The sequence below is a fragment of the Aquarana catesbeiana genome, linkage group LG01, assembly GCF_042186555.1.
Source record: "Aquarana catesbeiana isolate 2022-GZ linkage group LG01, ASM4218655v1, whole genome shotgun sequence".
In the NCBI taxonomy this organism is placed as follows: domain Eukaryota; kingdom Metazoa; phylum Chordata; class Amphibia; order Anura; family Ranidae; genus Aquarana; species Aquarana catesbeiana.
Genome location: NC_133324.1, coordinates 606,720,416 through 606,743,294, shown reverse-complemented (window position 1 = coordinate 606,743,294; position 22,879 = coordinate 606,720,416). Strand labels below are relative to the sequence as shown.

Genomic DNA, 22,879 nt, shown 5'->3' with positions numbered 1-22,879 from the left:
TCCATCATTTATTTTTCAATGTCTTTAGGGCACCTCTGGCAAGGATGTGTTTTGTCATCCTTGTAAAATTTGGAAAAGAATATTTCTTCTCACAATATTTGCAAATTGCAGCTTTGTTCTCAGCAGAAATTGCACTGTGGAAAGGTTTCCAAACTCTAGATGTCGGTGTCACCATTTTACTGGAGGAAAAGAAAAAACAATTACCTGACCAGACTATAGGGAAGCATTATGCTGTGATGGTGGAGAACATTAATATGAATCATTTAAAGGTTATAAAGATGAACTAAATTTGTCACACACATTTAGTATCTTACATGTACAATTAAGGCCTGAGAGGCCAGAGACTATCATCTACTGTCATAAACAGTAGAAAGAGCCAGCAACACTGGAATCCTTGAAGTGTAGTTTATTGGTACATCAGAGTGACAATAAAACACTAGCCTGATGCGTTTCGGCAGAAGCCTTAGTCGAGCTACGACTGTTTTATTGTCACTCTGCTGTACCAATAAACTACACTTCAAGGATTTCAGTGTTGCTGGGTCATTCTACTGTTTATGATGTTGGAGTGTGATGGGAAACATCAAGCTCAGGCACCTGTGAGTGAATCTTGTGTATAGATTAGGTTGCCCCTATAGAGAGCGCTGTTAGCTTTCTATCATCTACTGTATCACAACAATCACCCAACTGTAAGAGATGCAAAATGGAGCCCACAAGCAAACTAAACTGGAGCCTTTCTGCTGTAATGCCCCCTAGTGGCAGAAATGCATATGTCTCTTGTTTGAGAACTGCATTGAGAAATATAGTTACTTGAACTGTATTCCAGGATTTGTGAACTTACAAAAATTTAAGACTTTACATAAAGTCTCAGAAATCTTTCATTAAGGTCTTCATGTTGTATAGTTTAAACACCATGTCAAAGATATATTATTTATCATTGTAAAAGAACATATTCCACACTTCTAATTTTTTTCAATTTGTCCGGAAAAAAAAAAATAACTTTGGAAAAAAAAAACAAATTTCCTTTTTTTTTCCCAGGTCTATCTCGAGTTTGAGCTTGGTCAAGCTGTATTGTGCATTGTTCTGCATTTTCAAACACAGCCAAACACATGGAAAAGGATTTTTATTAGGATCTGTTCAGATTTCTCTTGTACTGTACTTATTAGAGCTTTCACAACTCAGGGGTGGGAAGTCTTACCCATAATCACCTGTACCCTCTACATGTAAATAAAAGCAAGATCTTAATGGGGTCCCTTTCCTGTCACAAGCTGGGGATAAGTGGTCAGGGCCCAAGCTCGCTGCAGTGGGTTGACCTGCTGTGTAAACTGGTATGAGTTCCATCTGACTCCACTTTTTAATGCATTATATTATGGGCACAGTGTTTACTTCTGTCAGTGAAGTTTTTGTGTGTGTTTATTTGAGACAGGTATAGATATATAGCCAGATTTTGGCATATTTCTAGTTATAAGTAGGGATGAGCTCGATGTTCGGGTCGAACATAAGTTCGACTCGAACATCGGGTGTTCGCTGAAGAGCCAACATTATGGGATGTTCGCGGAAAATTTGAGGGCCGCTGAACACACCAGTGCATTGCTGTATGATGATTGGCCAAAGCATGTGTAGTGTAACGGTCACAGCCAAATAATCAGACCAGTGGTGATGTGCAATCTCTACTTTACTTAACGGTGAACTTCAACATAATTTGTATCGGAAATAGTGCGAAACTGGGTATACAGTACAGAACATTAATATGAACCGTAAAGGAAGAGGATATAACAATTACACTGCCGTTCAACTAATGTCCACAAGGTGGCAGCAGCGTGTTCTGAGTCCAGTCTACAGATAGAAATGAAAACTTAAAAATCTCACGTGTCCCAAAATAGTAATCATTCGTTCCACAGACTGTGAGCTGAGTGGACCTCCTGCTGACACAAACTTCACGCTGGCACTGCTTTCTACTTGCTTTGGTCAGGGGGTTCTGGTGGCTGGAGATAGGGCCAACTCACTTCATGGACAGTGACTGGGGCTTGGAAAGATACTGCGTGCTCTTGTGCTCACTGCTGGTGGCCCGCACACCAGACTTAACAGGGGAGGACCCAGCACCTGGGAACAGCTAACTTGCCCAGTCACTGCTGTCCCATCAGGCAGGATCTCTCTGAGCACAGGAAGCTGGGTGGAGCTGACTTTTATATCCCCCGGGCGTGTCCAGGAGCTCAGAGGATTGTGGGGAGTTGAGTTAAAGGGACCTGCACCAGAATCTGGACAAAAGGGCATCCCACTACACATGCGCCTGGCCTGCACGTTTTGGCCAAACACAGCACTCTCTGCCAAGAGAGCCATAATTGGCCAAAGGCAGGGTGCCTTTGGCCAATCATGGCCCAGGGGGACTAAGTCCACGCCCCACACTATATAAGGCTGCTTACACGGTGGCCGTGTGTAGTGTTGGCGTGGACAGATAGCTTGATTTAGATTAAGCAGGCAGGTTACTCAGTTAGTGGCAGTGTATTTGAGATAATATATAAATATATATATATATATATATATATATATATATATATACATACACACACACACACACAGTCTCGTATATACAGTATCTCACAAAAGTAAGTACACCTATAACATTTTTGTAAATATTTTATTATATCTTTTCATAGGACAACACTGAAGAAATGACACTTTGCTACAATGTAAAGTAATGAGTGTACAGCTTGTATAACAGTGTAAATTTGCTGTCCCCTCAAAATAACTCAACACACCATTAATGTCTAAACCACTGCCAACAAAAGTGAGTACACCCCTAATTGAAAATGTCTAAATTGGGCCCAAAGTGTCAATATTTTGTGTGGCCACCATTATTTTCCAGCACTGCCTTAACCCTCTTGGGCATGGATTTCAACAGAGCTTCATAGGTTGCCACTGGAGTCCTCTTCTACTCCTCCATGATGACATCACGGAGCTGGTTGATGTTAGAGACCTTGCGCTCCTCCACCTTCCACAGATGCTCAATAGGGTAACGGTCTGGAGACATGCTTGGCCAGTCCATCACCTTTACTCTCAGCTTCTTCAGCAAGGCAATGGTCGTCTTGGAGGTGTGTCTGGGGTCGTTATGTTGGAATACTGCCCTGCGGCCCAGTCTCCGAAGGGAAGAGATCATGCTCTGCTTCAGTATTTTCACAGTACATGTTGGCATTCATGGTTCCTTCAATGAACTGTAGCTCCCCAGTGCCAGCAGCACTCATGCAGCCCCAGACCACTCCAGACACTCCCACCACCATGGTTGACTGTAGGAGAGACACACTTGTCCTTGTACTCCTCACCTGGTTGCCACCACACTTGACACCATCTGAACCAAATAAGTTTATTTTGGTCTCATTAGACCACATGACATGGTTCCAGTAATCTATGTCCTTAGTCTGCTTGTCTCCAGTAAACTGTTTGCGGGTTTTCTTGTGCATCATCCTTAGAAGAGGCTTCCTTCTGGCTGACACCCCACCCCTTCAACCTCTGCAGCAATACTGGCAGAACTCATATGTCTATTTCCCAAAGACAACATCTGGATATGACGTTGAGCATGTGCACTCAACTTCATTGATCGGCCATGGAGAGGCCTGTTCTGACTGTTAAACCGCTGTATGATCTTGGCCACCATGCTGAAGCTCAGTTTCAGGGTCTTGGTAATCTTCTTATAGCCTAGGCCATCTTTATGTAGAGCAACAATTCTTTTTTTCTGATCCTCAGAGTTCTTTGCCATAAGGTACAATGTTGACCTTCCAGTGAGCAGTATGAGAGAGTGAGAGCGATAACGCCAAATTTAACACATCTGCTCCCCATTCACACCTGAGCCCTTGTAACACTAATGAGTCACATAATAATAAATCCAAAAGAAATAAAATATAAAAAAAAAAAAATGGCAAAAAGTTCATGTGATAATATATAAAAAAATCCGTGTGAGGTAAAACTCGATCTATCCCACCACCGGGAAACACTCATGTATCAAATGCAATCTTCAGTGATAACACCTCTGTGTCTGCAAGCAGCTCACCTTACTGCTGTAAGGTGTACAGCATATACTGGTCACAGATCACAGGTAAGGATGGTTGATGCAAAGGTGAAGTAAACACCTATATGTTGCTTGGACAGTCCCAGTGGTAGATGTTAGGATGATATGAAAAAAATATAAAAAATGTATATAGTGTGACACCGCAATAAACACAGTGGGACAGGGGCGGATCAAAAAATGATGCAATCACTTTTTTGAAAGGAGCATAGGCGTCAATCCACGAATGCCGAGTTCGTATGCCCTTAATGTAAAATCTTCAGTCCGCTCCTGCTCCCCAGTGCCCATCAGATAGACTCAGCAGATGTTGGTAAAAACATGAAGAGAGAATACACATAGCATAATCCCGTATGTTTAAGCCGGTTTATTAGTAAAAGATTTGAAAAACAAACTCACATGTATGATGGTATACAAAGTAGAGCATCCACGAGCACCTAGCTTGTCTCCTGCCATCAGGCTGTGAGTGTACCCAGTGCTCCAATCCTGATGCATATCGTCACATCACATGACTTCATCAGGGGATCCTTACCTGTGATCTGTGACCAGTATATGCTGTACACCTCACAGCAGTAAGGTGAGCTGCTTGCAGACACAGAAGTGTTATCACTGAAAATTGCATTTGATACACAAGTGTTTCCCAGTGGTGGGATAGATCCAGTTTTACCTCACACTGATTTTTTTTATATATTATCACATGAACTTTTTGCCATTTTTTATATTTTATTTCTTTTTGGATTTATTGTGTATTTTCATATGAGCTATTATTCAGTTCTATGTGACATACGTTTGGTATTTATCTCATGTTTACACGTGTCTATTTATATATATATATATATATATTTTTTTTTGATTGCATGATCATACTGCACTAGGTATTAGTTGATATACTTGGATTTGATGTACACGCATTAGTTTGCCTTTATCACATATCTTTTTAGTTTCCACCAGTATATTCCTATTTTTCTTTGTAGCACTTCCCACACCTCTATTTCCATTCTCATAGCGCGAACACCATCACCCTTTTATCATTTATAGTTTCTGTTTGGATCAGATTTATTGGTTTTTCCAGCAATCTTCCCTAATTTAGACAGCGCAGGAGTCATTATATATATATATATATATATATACACACACACACACACACACACACACACACACACACACACACACACACACACTAATGAGTCACATGACACCGGGGTGGAGAAATGGCTAATTGAGCCCAAATTGGACATTTTCACTCAAAAAAAAAAAAAAAAAAAGTGGACAGCAAATTTACACTGTTATACAAGCTGTACACTCACTACTTTACATTGTAAAGTGTCATTTCTTCAGTGTTGTTGTATATATATATATATATATATATATATATATATATATATATATATATATATACACATATACACACACACATACACTCTGCATCCAGTGTAGCCTGTATCTACAGTGCATTCTGTGGTGTACTGTTTCTAATACACTTCAGGTGGTGTACACAGTATCTAATAAAGTGTGTACAGTTTCTACTACACTTCTACACTTCTGGCATACCTCCCAACTTTTTGAGATAGGAATGAGGGACACCTATCAGCAAAAGTGTGCAGGCATAGGTCACACCCCTTGCCACGCCCCCTTAAAGGAGAATTGTACAGAAAAACAAAATTGGTTAAACCCACAAGTCCTTTTTTTTACCACTAATATTCCTTTATATTGGCTTTTGGAATTTACAAATGCATCAATTTTGAAATCAGATGAAATTTTGATAGATAAAAAGTGCATTTTATATACAACTATATAGATCTGACCAAAATAAGGAGGAATGAGGGACAGAGGGATAAAGGGACATTTCTCAAAATCAGGGACAGTCCCTCGAAATCAGGGACAGTTGCGAGCTATGCTTCTGGTGATGTACACAGTATAAAATACAGTGCAGTAGTTCTACAGTTTCTAATACAGTGCAGGCAGTGTACACAGTATCTAATACAGTGTGTACAGTTTCTACTACACTTCTGGCGGTGTACACAGTATACAATACAGGGTAGCCTTTGTACAGTTGCTAATACAGTGCAGGCGGTCTACACAGTATCTAATACAGTGTAGTGTACATGATGTCCGGAAGGCCACCAAGGAGAGGCAGACGCTCACAGGCCACTAAAAAAGGGCAAGCAGCCTCTGTGTCTACAGTCAACAGTGGTGGTCATGGACATGGTGCATCCTCTGCAGGTGGCCGTGGGGCACGCTTGTCCTTTTTTTCTGCTGCTGGCTGTGTTATTGAGCCACAACATGCAGAACAGTTGGTGGAGTGGATAACAAAGCCGTCCTCATCCTCTGTCACCCAGGCTCAGAGTAGTTTGCCTTCCAACGCAGCTGCCAAAGCAGCCTATTCCACAGGCTCCTTGTCCACAGTCACTCCTTCTGTAGCCCCACCATCATGCACGGAGGAGTCCCCAGAATATTTCGACCACAGTGTCGGGTACATGCTGCTGGAGGATGCACAGCGATTTGAAGGCTCCGATGTTGGTTCCCAGGTTGAGGAAGGGAGTAACGTGAGCCTAGAGAGAGGGGGTGCCCAAGAAGGACAAGAAACTGTCAGTCATGTTCCCCCAGCTGCAGCATACTACCAAGTTTTCTCCAGTGACGAGGAGGGAGGGGATGAGGAGGTCACTGACTGTACTTGGGTGCCTGAGAGAAGAAAAGAGGAGGCACAACTCCAAGGAGGCAGGATGTCCTTTAGGGGGCTGCTTAAGGGCAGCCACCCTATTGCATCACACTGCAGAGCTTTGCAGGTGCAGGGCGCTGCTAACTCCCTGCTGACTTTTAAAAGTTCCTTGGTGTGGGCCTTTTTTGACACTTGTGCAGCAGATCGCACAGTTGCTGTTTGCAACCTATGTCTGAAGCGGATCAAGCGTGGCCAGAACAGCAGCCGCTTGGGCACCACATGCTTGACCAGACATACGATGACCTGCCATGCAGTCCGTTGGCAACAGCAGTTGCAAGACCCACATCAAAGAAAAAGGTGGACTTATCCTTGCTCCTCACCTGGGATCTCCAACCCTACTATATCTCTGGCCCTCTCAAAAACCTGCACTTAGAGGAATGAAGGTATAGCAATAGGTGTCCCAAGTACCCAAGAAGCCAATGTGATAGCAGTACACCACCATCTGATTTTAGAAGGCAAATTTCCCTACCCCAGTTGCTGAACCGTAAAAAGAAATTCGGTCCCAGCCATCCACATGCTCACAGTTTAAATGCTAGCTTGGCCAAATTGCTAGCACTGCAACTGCTGCCTTTTCAGCTGGTAGACTCTGCCCCCTTTCGTGAATTTGTGGAATATGCTGTACCTCAGTGGCAGGTTCCAAAACATCATTTCTTTTCATGGAAGGCCATTCTGGCTCTCTACCGGCATGTGGAAGGCAATATTTTGGCCTCGTTGGACAGGGCGGTCAGCAGTAAGGTTCATATTACCCTTGACTCATGGTCCAGCAGGCATGGGCAGGGACGTTACCTTTCCTTCATGGCGCACTGGGTAACTGCTGGCAGCTGGGAAGGATGCAGGACAGGGTTTAGTGTTTTTGGAGCTTGTTCCGCCACCACGTCTACAAAATGCTAGTGGTGATTCTGCCACAGCTCTCTCCTCCACCCCCTCCTCTTCTTCTTCCTCTATGGCCTCTTCTGCAGATTTGTCCTCTGAACCAGCAGTGCTCCGTAAGCGTTCAAGGGGCTACGCAAGCAGTCAAGCTAAAAGATGCCATCCGGTGCTTGAGTTGGTCTGCCTAGGGGACAGGAGTCACACTGAGGCAGAGATTGTCAGCTCTGCAGGGGCAGGCTCAGAGGTGGTTGACGCCACGCCAGCTTCAGCCAGGAATGGTTGTATGTGACAATGGCACCAACCTTCTCTCCGCCCTCCGACAGGGACACTTGACCCATGTTCCATGTTTGGCACACATCCTCAATTTGGTGGTGCAGCGGTTCTTGAGCAGGTACCCAGGCTTACAGGATCTCCTGAGGCAGGCCGGAAAATCCTCTGGTCATTTCCTCCGGTCATACAATGCCAGTGCTCGGCTGGCTGACATTCAAAGGGAATGCAACCTGCCCACCAACCGCCTCATTTGTGACATGCCCAGCAGGTGGAACTCAATGTTGGCAATGCTGCAGTGGCTGCACACACAGCAGAGGGCCATCAATGCGTACCTGTGCAAGTATGGCACCAGGACAGGGTCAGGGGAGCTTGGCTTCTTTTTGCCACGCCAGTGGCTACTGATCAAGGATGCATGCACTGTCCTGTCACCAGTTGAGGGGGCCACAAGGAAGGTGAGCAGTGACAATGCATGCATCAGTGACACTGTCCCGCTAGTCTCCCTGTTGGAGCATAAGCTTTGTGGAATCATGGACAGGGCACTTGAGGGAGATCAGCGGGAGGACTTCCTTACCTCTCAAGGCCCCCTTTATCCAGATAGCATTCCTGCGGGCCCAAACACACAGGAAGAAGAGGAGGAGGATTGTGTCAGCATGGATGTAGAGGATAACCTCAGCAGCAGTCTTCAAGGGATGGTTTTCAGTCTCCAGAAACCCAAGGAGTTGTAAGTGGCTGGGAGGAGGTAGTTACGGATCCTGGGTGTGATCCTTAGTGACCCAGAGGACTCAGAATCTAATGCCTCTGCAAACTTATGCTGCATGGCCTCCCTGATTCTGCAAAGCCTGCAAAACGACCCTAGGATTTGTGGTATCAAGGAGAGGGATCATTACTGGCTGGCAACCCTTCTTGATCCATGTTACAAGGGTAAGGTTGCAGAACTCATCCTGCTTTCGCAGAGGGAGCAGAGGATGAAACATCTTCAGGAGGCCTTTAAGAAAGGTTTGTGCAACACATTTCCAGACCCGGGGAGGTTACAATTTCCTGGTGCTGGACAACATGTTGCTGAGGCTTCATTCAGTCAGAGGAAAAGCGGTGGAGAAGGTGTCCGGCTGACCGATGCCTTTAAACTATTTTTCAGTCCTCAGAGCTAAGGTCTAATCGGTTGAAGCAACCATCGCTAGCGTCTGCATTACATTAGGGGTGCGCATCTTCACTGGCCTCACGATTCGATTCGATTACGATTATCAAGTCAACGATTCGATTCGATTCCGCGATGCATCACGATGCATCATGATTACAGCGCAAGTCCACAGGTGCTCATGGTTTTTATCAAAAAAAATTAAAGTAGTCAGGAGAACTCCATTTTTTTTATTCTATCTGTTCTTAAGAAAAAAAGAGACAGCAGAGGAGCTCCAGGCTCTCTTCCAAAATACTAAAGGAGATGATCAGAGACTGCAGACAGACATGCTACAGGAGATGATCAGAGACTGCAGACAGACATGCTACAGAAGATGATCAGAGACTGCAGACAGACATGCTACAGGAGATGATCAGAGACTGCAGACAGACATGCTACAGGAGATGATCAGAGACTGCAGACATGCTACAGGAGATGATCAGAGACTGCAGACATGCTACAGGAGATGATCAGAGACTGCAGACATGCTACAGGAGATGATCAGAGACTGCGGACATGCTACAGGAGATGATCAGAGACTGCGGACATGCTACAGGAGATGATCAGAGACTGCAGACATGCTACAGGAGATGATCAGAGACTGCAGACATGCTACAGGAGATGATCAGAGACTGCGGACATGCTACAGGAGATGATCAGAGACTGCAGACATGCTACAGGAGATGATCAGAGACTGCAGACAGACATGCTACAGGAGATGATCAGAGACTGCAGACAGACATGCTACAGGAGATGATCAGAGACTGCGGACATGCTACAGGAGATGATCAGAGACTGCGGACATGCTACAGCAGATGATCAGAGACTGCGGACATGCTACAGCAGATGATCAGAGACTGCGGACATGCTACAGGAGATGGTCACAGACTGCGGACATGCTACAGGAGATGGTCACAGACTGCGGACATGCTACAGGAGATGATCAGAGACTGCAGACATGCTACAGGAGATGATCAGAGACTGCAGACATGCTACAGGAGATGATCAGAGACTGCGGACATGCTACAGGAGATGATCAGAGACTGTGGACATGCTACAGGAGATGATCAGAGACTGCGGACATGCTACAGGAGATGATCAGAGACTGCGGATATGCTACAGGAGATGATCAGAGACTGCGGACATGCTACAGGAGATGGTCACAGACTGCGGACATGCTACAGGAGATGGTCACAGACTGCGGACATGCTACAGGAGATGATCAGAGACTGCAGACAGACATGCTACAGGAGATGATCAGAGACTGCAGACAGACATGCTACAGGAGATGATCAGAGACTGCAGACAGACATGCTACAGGAGATGATCAGAGACTGCAGACATGCTACAGGAGATGATCAGAGACTGCAGACATGCTACAGGAGATGATCAGAGACTGCGGACATGCTACAGGAGATGATCAGAGACTGCAGACATGCTACAAGAGATGATCAGAGACTGCAGACATGCTACAGGAGATGATCAGAGACTGCGGACATGCTACAGGAGATGGTCAGAGACTGCGGACATGCTACAGGAGATGGTCAGAGACTGCGGACATGCTACAAGAGATGGTCACAGACTGCGGACATGGCACAGGAGATGGTCACAGACTGCGGACATGGCACAGGAGATGGTCACAGACTGCGGACATGGCACAGGAGATGGTCACAGACTGCGGACATGGCACAGGAGATGGTCACAGACTGCGGACATGGCACAGGAGATGGTCAGACACTGCGGACATGGCACAGGAGATGGTCACAGAGTGCGGACATGGCACAGGAGATGGTCAGACACTGGGGACATGGCACAGGAGATGATCAGACACTGGGGACATGGCACAGGAGATGGTCAGACACTGGGACATGGCACAGGAGATGGTCAGACACTGGGACATGGCACAGGAGATGGTCAGACACTGGGACATGGCACAGGAGATGGTCAGACACTGGGACATGGCACAGGAGATGGTCAGACACTGGGACATGGCACAGGAGATGGTCAGACACTGGGACATGGCACAGGAGATGGTCACAGACTGTGGACAATAATGCAGAGTTGTGTTGTGATGAAGGCACATACAAGACAATTCTATGATATGGACTTGTGTCACAGCGCCCGCCCCCCCTCCCCCTCTGTACTTACATGCTGCTCTGCCGGTGGCAGCCTGTAATGAGCAGGGCGATCTGCCTGCTCACCATCTCCCCCCGATCTCCATTCGTGCGGCCGGTGTTCCGCCGGTTGTCACATCTCAGGTCAGCAGTGAATTCTCCCGGGAGAGCGCTCCGTGCATAAAGTTGTTATTAGTGTGTGTATATTCCGGTCATGTGACTCTCAGCCGCGCCTCCCTCCTCTCACGTCTCTCCTGATGTCAGCCCCGCCCGCCTCTCTTCTGACCTGATAGCTCCAGTCAGTGGGCGGAGCTGACACCAGGAGAGACTGAGAGGAGGGAGGCGCGGCTGAGAATCACATGACCGGAATATACACACACTAAAAACAGCTTTATGCACGGAGCACTCTCCCGGGAGGGGGCGGGGCCAGACATCGATTTTTCGGGTCGCATGCATCGATGCCGCATCGGGGACACCCGAATCACGATGCATCGATGCTACGATTAATTTCAGCAGCCCTACATTACATGGTGCAGGAATATCTAGTGGCAAGAGCAGACTTGGAGACCTTTCCAAAAGAGCATCCACTGGGTTACTGGGTCTTAAGGATGGAGCACTGGCCAGAACTTGCTCAATATGCAATTGAGCTACTGGCCTGTCCTGCATCCAGCATGCTTTCTGAATGCTCATTCAGTGCTGCTGGAGGGTTTGTAACGGATCAAAGAGTGCACCTGTCCACAGACTTCGTTGTTAGGCTCACATTCAAAAAAATGAATCAGTCTTGGATCAGCAGCTATCAAGCACCTGATGCTGATATAACTGATTGAATTTGCTATGGATGTGGGATCCCTTGAAGACTACCTATGCTGACTCTCCTATTCCTCCTTAATCTTGATGATGCTAGCTTCCAACAATATTTTTGGTTTAGGGCACCACCACCTCCACCCAAGGCCCAATTTTTCTGTCCCTGTTTAACAGGGACAAGTAATTCCAATTCTTGATATAATATTTCACAGCAATGCCCGTTCCTGCGCCCAACAAGACTATTTGTGCGGGGTTACAGTGTTGTGGCACCACCACCACCCAAGGCCCAATTTTCCTGCCCATGTTTAACAGGGCATGTAATTACAGTTTTTGATATAATATTTCACAGCAGGGCCCGTTCCTGCACCCAACAAGAGTATCAATGAGGGGCTACAGTGTTGTGGCACCACCACCACCCAAGGCCCAATTCTTCTGCCCCTGTTTAACAGGGGCATATAATTACAATTTTTGATCTAATATTTCAACGCAGGGTCTATTCCTGTGCCCAACAAGAGTAACTGTGAGGGCCTACAGTGTTGTGGCACCACCACCAAAGACCCAATTTTTCTGCCCCTGTTTAACAGGGGGATGTAATTACAGTTTTTGATATAATATTTCACAGCAGGGCCCATTCCTGCACCCAACAAGAGTATCTGTGAGGAGTTACAGTGTTGTGGCACGACCACTGCCCAATTCTTTTGCCTCTTTTTAATAGGGGCATGTAATTACAATGTTTTAAAATAATATTTAACAGCAGGACCTGTTCCTGCACCCAACAAGAGTATCTGTGAGGGCTTACAGTGTTGTGGCATCACCACCACCACCGCCCAAGGCCCAATTTTTCTGCACCTGTTTAACAGGGACAAGTAATTCCAATTCTTGATATAATATTTCACAGCAGGGCCCAGTCCTGCGCCCAACAAGAGTAACTGTGAGGGCTTACAGTGTTCTGGTACCACCAACACATAAGGACCAATTTTCTGCAGAGTATATAGGGCAGGCCGTATAGTCTATATACTGCTGTTCAGAGTATATAGTGCCTGGGGGACCCCCACACCATTTTTTTTTAAATTTGGGTGTGGGGTTCCACTTAATATCCAAACCAGACCTGAAGGGCCTGGTATGGATTTTGGGGGTGACGATCTGTTCATGGATTGCCTGCTGAACAGAGTAGACAAACCCCGCATAAAAGGACCCTAAGGTATTTTGGCACATTCTTATATACTTTTAAGCAGTGGGTGGTATATTTTTGGGGGGCAGCAATCTGTCCACCGCCAAACCCCCCCCCCCCCGGTCGGTCAGGTCTCCTGCACTCCCCCTCGTTTGTCAATTGGTCCCAGCACTTAACCCATCTAGGTAGTGGTCTTCCTCCGGGCGGCTTCCCCTGTGTCTCCTCTCTCCTCCTCCTCAGCGGCCAATAGGATTGCTTCTTCTCTCGACCAATTGGATCTCAGGACCCACGTCCTGAGCCGGGATTGGTCAGGAGGAGAGGCAGGAAGACAATAGCGAATATTAACTAGCTATTGTCACACAACTGGGTAGGCTCGGGGTGCAGAGCACTGCGTCCCAAGCCCACCCTTTTTTTAAGCCAATTAGAGCCTCTGGCTCTAATCATGTGCTTTTTTGAAAAAACCCTCCCATTGGAATCCATGTGTCCGGCTCCCAGCATGTAATTTAGGGAGCCGCCGTATGGATGGGCCGCCACTGCTTTTAAGGCAAAACTTCAGCCAAAACTAACAAACTAAAAATGAATAGCCCATTATAACAAGACCTGCTTTGGCTGCAATATTCACTTTCAAATCTTTTTTTTTTTTTTGCTGTATAATTCCTGATAAAATTTGGAATTCATTAAGCCTGGTATACACGGGTAGTTTTCCATTGCATTCAACCCAGCGGGCTGAACAAAAAAAAAAAAAACCTGAGGAGCCCGCTGTACTACCTATGCAATGTTAGAACAGCGATCTTCTGACAGGGGGACTGCCACTCCAGAACAAACGGACTGCTATTGGCTACAAGCGCTGATCGGATACCAATTTAGGCGTTAGGCCAGTTTGTCAGACAGGCTGCTGTACAAACTGGCAGAATGATATTCGGCCCATGTGTGCAGGCCTTCAGCTCCTCAATGAGTGCAAGCTATGCATAATGTATTGGCCATAATGTCAATTTTGTCCTATTTGTCCAAATTGTTCTAGCAGTGCTATGGAACGCCTAGGCAGCTTTTAGAAATCTTAAGAAAGGCTGCACTATTTCTGGAGAGAAGTGATTTGCATGCTAATCCCTCCTGAATGTCACTCTTGCTTTGTGGTTCACAGATGATATAAAGTGCAAGATGTGTCAACATATTAGTTGTCACCTACTGATTGGAGTACTGGAAAAAGGAGATTGTTAGAGAATTAGAACATTTTTCCATCAGTGATCTTGAATGTTTAAATTACTATCCGAATAAATCAACTAGTAAATAAATACATAACAATGTCTTTATTATAATGATCACATTTAAGAAGTTATTCTTGTAGAAAGCCAGAAAACGTCGTTTCCCAGCTATGAAGACTTTAAACACATTCATTATCACAGTGAAGTTGCACTCATGCCTCTGAGTAGGTATTAGACGTTGCTGGTCTGCAGTCTGCAAAATAGGCCTACCTTATTACACTCCTAATTTCACCTATCGAGCCTAATTCTTTTTTAACTTGCATCCAAAGCAAAGTATTTTCAAATGAATAGAAGAAAATGTTAAAACAATACTTGCAGGTATGTGGCAGGACAATGGTCTACACTCCATTTGCCGAGTCAAAGGTGAGAGCTGATTCATTTCTAGCAGTGGACAGACCTGTTAAAGTCATTAGCTATAAATTGAATTATCATATCATATCATTACATCTTTAGGCCCCTTTCAAGGGCAAGTACCTATAACATATTTAATGTACACCTCTGATCAATCAATCAATGGAAGCCATATTCGCATTTGCATGACCACTCTATGTTGCTCGCAAACTTGATTATGTCAACAGCCATGGCAACATTTTATATGGAATTTCATATAAAGCTGCTTTATAAGTGTACAGTAGGTTTGCCACCTGTACGGGATTGACCCGGACAGTACAGGTTTGGCAACTTGTGCTGGAGTTTCTGTCCCCTGGAAACCAAATCCAGTCGGGTAAATCTGGCTGACCTGTGGAGCCAGTGCGGCAGCTCAGACACTGGTGCCAGCTGTGTTAGAACAGCCTGAAGATGGCCACCATGGTGTGCAGGCAGTGCGACCTCTTCCATCCCGCTGTCCCGGGGACCACTGGCCAAACACCACCTGCGACCACCTGTGCAGGGCTGCACAAGGTAAGGAGGGAGGGGACAAGGTGCTTGAATCTACCACCACATATATAGTGACTGGCCGCTTACCAGAGACCCATGACCCCCCCGTTACAGAGGGTCTGGGTAAGCTGTTAGATCTATTCACTCCGGACCATCGAAAAACTAAGGTTGGACACTGGGATGGAACATCAGGGACCTTGGTATTGATTGATGGATCCGCAGGAAGACAGGCTCTCAGCAAAGTAATGTAACCATGTATAGAAAAAAAGTGCCCCTGGAAGACGTAATCTGTTTACGAAACACCGCGTAGGGCTGAGCGACGTGTTCGCGTCACCTCCCACCGATGTTGTGATACCAGCAGGACGGGCTGTCTGTGAGCATCCGGCCGGTGCTCCAGACATCTTTCCACAGGCGCTTTTATTCGATTTTACATGTGAGTGCTTATTTATTCGTGTCTTCAATAAAGCCTTAAGATTTTATACTATTGGAGCCCCCCCTTTTTTTCTATACATGGTTACATTACTTTGCTGAGAGCCTATCTTCCCGCGGATCCATCCATCCATACCAAGGTCCCTGATGTTCCATCCCAGTGTCCAACCTTGGTTTTTCGATGGTCCGGAGTGAATAGATCTAACAGCTTACCCAGACCCTCTGTATTGGGGGGTCATGGGTCTCTGGTAAGCGGCCAGTCACTATATATGTGATGGTAGATTCAAGCATCTTGTCCCAATCCAGCAGGACCTTCATTTCAATATAATTTAACACTTGGGTGTTCTACTTTTTACATTTGGACTCACATTTATCAATTTTTTCATTGTTGCACATGAAGAATGCATTTTTGATGATAGATGTATTGATTATTTATATATGGTAATTTACATGATTTATGACTTTTTTCTACACACTTATTTTGGATGTATTTTAAAGGTGTTTTGATTATCACTTGTACGCACATTTGTTTCAATAGCGCGATTCAATAATTTTATAATATTCACTTTTTGTGTTTGTGTCACATATAGGAATTCGCAGCTTGTACAATATTTCATTTATTTTTCATCTACAATTGATTTTTTGATTACACAATTTCACAGTAGCGCAGTTAATTCCCCCCCCCCCCTTTTTTCTAAGGAGGGAGGGGGTGCTGCACAAGATGAAGTGGGAAAGAAGAACAAGGTGGGTATCAAGGGGTGCACAAGATGAAGGGGAAGCTGTGGGGGAGCGGGCGAAGGAGAATAAGCTGCAGGAGGGATGGGGAAGCTGTACAAGGAGAATGGAAGGGGGCATGGGGGAGTTGCACAAGGAGGTCAACGTGTCACTTGTTTTCAAGGTCATTATGGTAGAAGGTGGGCTAGAAATTGAAGTCCTGCCTGCCTCCACCCTTGGCTGAGGGAGACCCTTGATCGCCCCCTCTGATGGGGACACCAGATGCAAGGGAGAACTCTGATGGGGACACCAGATGCAAGGGAGAACTCTGATGGGGACACCAGATGCAAGGGAGAACTCTGATGGGGACACCAGATGCAAGGGAGAACTCTGATGGGGATACCAGATGCAAGGGAAAACTCTGATGGGAACACCAAATGCAAGGGAAAACGCTAATAGGGACACCAGGTGCAAGGGGGAACTCTGATGGGGACACCAGATGCAAGGGGAGACTCTAATGGGGACACCAGATGCAAGGGGGGACTCTAATGGGGATACCAGATACAAGGGGGGACTCTAATGGGGACACCAGATGTAAGAGGGGGACTCTGATTGGGATTACCAGATGCAAGGGGGTACTCTGATGGGGACACCTTATGTAATGTGATTTTATTTTGAAATATGGATGTGATTGGCCTACTTTTGTGGTTTATTAGGCCCCTTTCACACTGGAGTGGTGGGGGCGCCGGCGGTAAAACGCCGCTATTTTTAGCTGCGCTTTACCGTTGTTTTAGCGGCGGTATTCGGCCGCTAGTGGGGGTTAAAACCGCTACAACGGTGCTATAGCCCCGCTGCCCCATCGATTTCAATGGGCAGGAGCGGTTTAGGAGCAGTGTATACACCGCTCCAAAGATGCTGTTTGCAGGAGTTTCTTTTCCCTCCTGCCAGCGCACCGCTCCAGTGTGGTAGCCCTCGGGCTTTCACACTGGAGACACAGCAGTGGCAGTTTCAGGTCGGTTTGCAGGCGCTATTTTTTCACCGCGTGACGCTTACGTGTTCAGGTTTGGCTTGAAGCAAAGGTGGCAACCCTAGTGTACAGTATTGAATTGACAGTTATGAGATCTGCTGGTTTTCCCTTAGCTCTGGATATTTTTTGCTTCTGTATGCTACTGGGGAGTGTCACTGGCAGTAGTGTAAAAGGATCCAATAATTAGACTTATAAGCAGTTATATCTACCTGGCCGACTGGTGGTTTAGTGGCAGTGGTGCATACTAGGGGAGGTTATAAATATTCTGAGGAACCTTCTGGAAGTTGTCTAGCCTCAAAGACTTCGCATGGGGAGGACATGTATAGCTGCTCTCCTGACCTCCCAAGGCTGCTGCCTGAAGAGGACATGTGTGCCTAAAAAGTAGGCCCAAGACTTGGACCTGAATCTTGCACTGACTGGTGTTGCCTGGGAGGAGTGAAGCTAAATTCTAGATTGAAATACCTGGGAGAGAATTTGTCTGCTGGAGAGTTTTCCCACAGTATGGTGAATGCTTGATCACTTCAGGAATTCTGCATGTGCTTTCAAAACTAGTAGTTTATAAAATGGATAAATTAAATATACTGAGCCATTTAACCATTTGCATAAAGCTGGTTCAGACATGTTAGCATAGTGTGCAAAAAAAGATATTGAAATAATTAGTAGACCGAGGCTTGAAAAGCAACTAAGCCACATAACCAATAAATTTGTGGTCTGGTAGGCCAAAAGGAACCAAGAACTCTCCACTGAAATACTGTGAAACACAATGTTGCCTTCTTTAATACAAAAAGGAAGTCTTAGGTGGAACGGTCAAGTACTGGTTAATAACAATCCAGAATATCTGAAAGCTGTATTCATTACACAGATAAAGAAGACAAGGCAGCTCTTTCTTTTCCTTTCTTCATTAAGGGCCACCAGTTCATTTGAGACAACTGGGTTATACTTCTTCCCACAGGAGGATTTGACATTCCCCAGCCCTACGGTAATTATGTTAGTTAGCCGCAGAACGTTTCCCAAAATCAGAGCCATGTTCACAGCCTTTGGTGTGACCCAATATCTGTGGATATGGACTTTAAATGAGTACATCTTTTCAGCTGAGCAGCAGGAACTATTGCATACAGTAGTTGGAAATGTTGAACTCTACCTTACCACCCTATTCTATTTGTAACATGCTGAGGAATTTTATGCTGTATCATTAGTTGAATTTTGCGCAGACACTCCTCACTCTCTTCCTGCCTTTTTCCTTTAGTGCCAGATAACAATAGGTGGCTCCTATCTTCAGGAGACATACAGGGTACATGCATGGTCTGGTCACCTTATTTCAAAGTTCGCTGGCCTCCCATTCTTTGGTTAAAACCTTTGCACAGAGTGTCTCTCATGTAGCTCTTCTAAGACCACCTTTTGAACCTCTTATCCATATTTCCCTTTACCCTTTGTGTTTCCTTATCATCATCATCATCTCTGAAAGACATGTGTCTGAGCTGGTGGTTTTATCCTGCAAAAGAACCCTTTCTGGTCTTAAACCATAAGGTAGTATTAAGGCTTATAGCCTCCTTCCTACCTAGGTCGGTTTTGGCTTTTTACCTCAGTCAAGACCACACTCTTCTTTTGCATCCTGTGTCTGGCTCCGGCCCAGTCTGTGCCCAGTGGGCCTGTGTCTGATGGGGCAGCTATGACTGGGCTATCTAGCTTCGATCAGGTACAGAGCCCCCCCTACATCAGAATACGTGTGCAGGCCAACAAAGGGCATAAGAGCACACTGCATTAACCTAAGTCCCAATCACATTGGCGGATACTGTCCAGATTGATTCCCCAGTACAGCCAATCAAGTGAGGTGGAATTGCTCAGAGCTGCTGCTTTTTTAGAGACTTCTGCAACCGTACCTATGTGGAGCCTGCTGCAGGATTCCTGACTTCAGCTACCAGGGCTATCCTCTGCAGTCGGTCCTCTAATGCCCCGTACACACGATCAGAAATACTGCCAGCAAAACTCAGATGAGAGCTTTTGGTCGGAAAATGCGACCATGTGTATGCTCCATCGGACTTTTGCTGGCGGAATTCCAAAATCCAAAAATGCGTTCGTCTGTATGCAATTCCGATGCGCAAAAAAGCACGCATGCTCGGAAACAATTCGAGGCATGCTCGGAAGCATTGAACTTCATTTTCTCGGCTCCTCGTAGTGTTGTACGTCACCCCATTGACGGTTGAAAGTTCAGAGAACTTGTGTGACCGCGTGTATGCAAGCCAAGCTTGAGCAGAATTCCGTCGGAGAAACCATCCAAGATTTTTCCGATGGAAATTCCACTCGTGTGTACAGGGTATAACAGGTGGCAGGCTGTATTTATCTAGGGCACTACAAGCATTTGACTCTTTCCTGTGCTATATCAATAGTTATGCCACATTGCCAGCTAGAGGGCCAATGTAAGGATTGATGCTGGGATTCATGTTTCTCTGTTTGGATACCTTCTTTTTATAACCCGCAGTTTATCTCTTTGTACCTTTCTGTCCTGCATGCAATATGTAAAGGTTAAGTAAACTTCACTGTGTCTGATCCTTGGCTGATACTATTATTACACAACACATTAACCTTCAGGGCTTGTTCACTGATGCCTGCACACATTAAGCTCTTTATAATGCACAAGTGCTGGTATGAACAGGGCATATGTTTGTTTGTTGAACTGGATGGACTTGTGTCCTTGTGATGAAGCTTATGTTGATCAATGCAGCTCAATGCATGTGGTGTGCATGAGCCCTTAGTGTATCAGACTTAACCATACAGTGAACATCTCCTAATGTATGTGCTCTAACTCTCTAGTAACAGGTTTTGCACATTGTATACATTAACCCTTCAGTGATCAGCCAGCAGAGTATTTACATTAAAGCGGGGGTCCACCTATCTATCGTTTTTTTTTTTTTTTAGTTCATTCACAAACTTTTCTTCTCAGCATTACATACTCACATATTGTGTGTAATATGTCCGCCTGTGTCAGATTTCGTCGGAAAGAATAACTTATATTATTCACTACAGGCGGTTTTCATCTTCATTGTGGGCATTTGAGGCCCACAAGCATTTATTTCCTGGATGTGGTGAATGCTGTGCTCCCAGCATTCACTGCTCGTTCCCGTATATGCTCAGTGGCATCCTGGGAAGCCTGAGACTAGCTCCCAGGAGTCTGGGAGAGGCTAGAAACACGCCTACTCCCACGGGAGGAGAACCAGGAAGTGCAAAGAAGAATAGAAAAATAAAAGGTAAAAATAAAGGCGATTTAAATTTTTTTAAACGGCATGTCAGCATCTAGGCAAGGAAGAGAATACATACAGATATTGTTCAAAATTTGGGTGGAACCCCACTTTAACCCCTCTGTGACCAATTTCCAGTGTAATGACATGAAATGTATACTTGCTATCACTTGATTCTTTTAAAGGGAACTGATTTTATAATGGGAAGCTCCTGACTTTTCCACTTGTTCCAGAGAAAGTTTTTTTTGGGCTGCAGCTGGGCTTTAAGTAAGAAAGAAATTAAACCTTTATTTTAGAATTTATAATAGGAGTCATTTAATGTAAATACCTCCCTTTAAGGAGGTAGTATTGTACTTCCATGTAATTTCGTGATTACTTTTTTGTTAACTTATCTAACCATAGCTTTTACTGTTGTAAAGATCCAAAGCCATTGCCTCCAAATCATATTACAATTTCAAGAGCTACAAGGTTGATATACTGTAGATATTGCAAACTAGGAATTCTGGCTATGCCATTGGAGATATACAGTAGGTTGAAAGAAATTATTTGGATCTGCCCATTATGCATTTCTAAATTAAGGATAGGCCTTGCTTTTTGAATTTAAGGCAGAAGTAACAGTACCCTCTGTTTATGTTTACTTTATTGTAAGAGATCAGAAAACTTTATAGTTTTCCCAATTGCTGGAGAAACCTTCATGCAGATTACCTGAATGTGAAAGAATGTAAAAAAAAAATATTTGTTAATTTTACTTCAATAGAACCATAAACAAACAAGAAGCAAGCAGTGGATCGAAGCAAAATCTGACCTGGTACGAGTTCCTGTCGAACGAGTGGGTAATTTAGACTAACTGTATGCGTTTTTGTAAATGTGAATTTTAAAGAGAACCTAGGATAAATGTATCCCATCTTCTGAGAACATCTTTAAGGTTGTTTCACATGGTATATTTTGAATACATTTTAGCAGCGGATGCCCAGGGCCCAATCTGTAAAGATTTTTTAAATTTAAACACAAAATAGCTACAGGTAACATACTGCTGATGCATGGTATACAATATGTGCATGAACATGCATGACGTCAATAACAGTAGCCTGAAAGTGGTAATGCAAACTGACACAAAAAGTATGTATGCAAAACTACATTAAAAGCAATTTGCATGTCACAATGAGACTTGTTTAAATTACTCTTTGATTAAAGCTGAACTCCATGCAAATTTAAAATACTCCATAAAATGCAGCTCTGTATTCATTAAAACAGATATTGCACTAAAATGCTGGATGCACCTATGTGGCTGCCTGCACCAAACCCCTGCTGTCAAAATCCTATATTACGGACATAAAAAAAAAAAAAAAAAAAACTTTTGGGAGGAAATCTTAAAAAAACCTTACTTTCAGCCTTCTGTCCACCCTGCCTAGATGAGGTAACATCTGTGTGTCTTTTTGTGGGATCCTGTGAAGGTTGGATCCTCAAATTCAACATGCTCAAAGAACATGCTCCTGTATAGTGCAGTAGTGGCCTTTTGCAAACATTGGGATTCTGAGCTTTCCCAAGATCCCTCTGTGTGCCCCCAGAATGTTAGCGATAGGAAGAGGCCAGAACCCAGAATTTGTAATGCCTTTCGTGACCAGGGGCGGACTGACCATTCGGGCACTCGGGCACTGCCCGAGGGCCCCATGCCACTAAGGGGCCCCATCAGGGTTGCCAGCCTTAATAAAACCAGGGACAGTATGTAAAAATCTGTGTTTTTTTTTAAACTCCCAAGATTATAGCTGCCCCGCCTCTCCAGTACCTTTTCAATGTGTGTATGTGTATTTTGTGTGTGTATACTGTGTGTGTATACTGTATGTCTGTGTGTATACTGTGCGGCCCCATAATCTATTGCCTGGGGGCCCCATAATCTCCTATTGCCTGGGGGGCCCCATAATCTTCTCCTATTGCCCGGGGCCCCAAAATCTCCTATTGCCCAGGGGCCCCATGAGTTGTCAGTCCGCCCCTGCTCGTGACATTTTATCAACAGGGGCACCCACATATGCTGAGCTTGCAAGGTTCCCTTTAATCCTCCTGTAGCACACCCCCTAAGGGAACTGGATCCCGCACTCCTGCACCGCCAGGCACACCGAATTTTCACAGGCACTCCAGAGTCAGAGAATAGTCTGACTTTG

The 22,879-nt window shown here is 45.0% G+C and overlaps 1 protein-coding gene across 7 annotated transcripts in view; it reads left to right on the top strand.

The window, feature by feature from the left end:
* Positions 1–22,879, top strand: part of ARHGEF18 (Rho/Rac guanine nucleotide exchange factor 18) — a 355,668-nt gene that overhangs the window by 112,907 nt on the left and 219,882 nt on the right. For 6 of the 7 annotated variants that reach the window (XM_073599232.1, XM_073599238.1, XM_073599224.1 and 3 more), the window contains exon 7: positions 21,478–21,549. In XM_073599232.1, coding sequence (XP_073455333.1) covers positions 21,478–21,549 — 72 coding nt within the window. The remainder of the gene's footprint in view (positions 1–21,477; positions 21,550–22,879) is intronic. The other variant, XM_073599247.1, reaches the window with a different exon arrangement.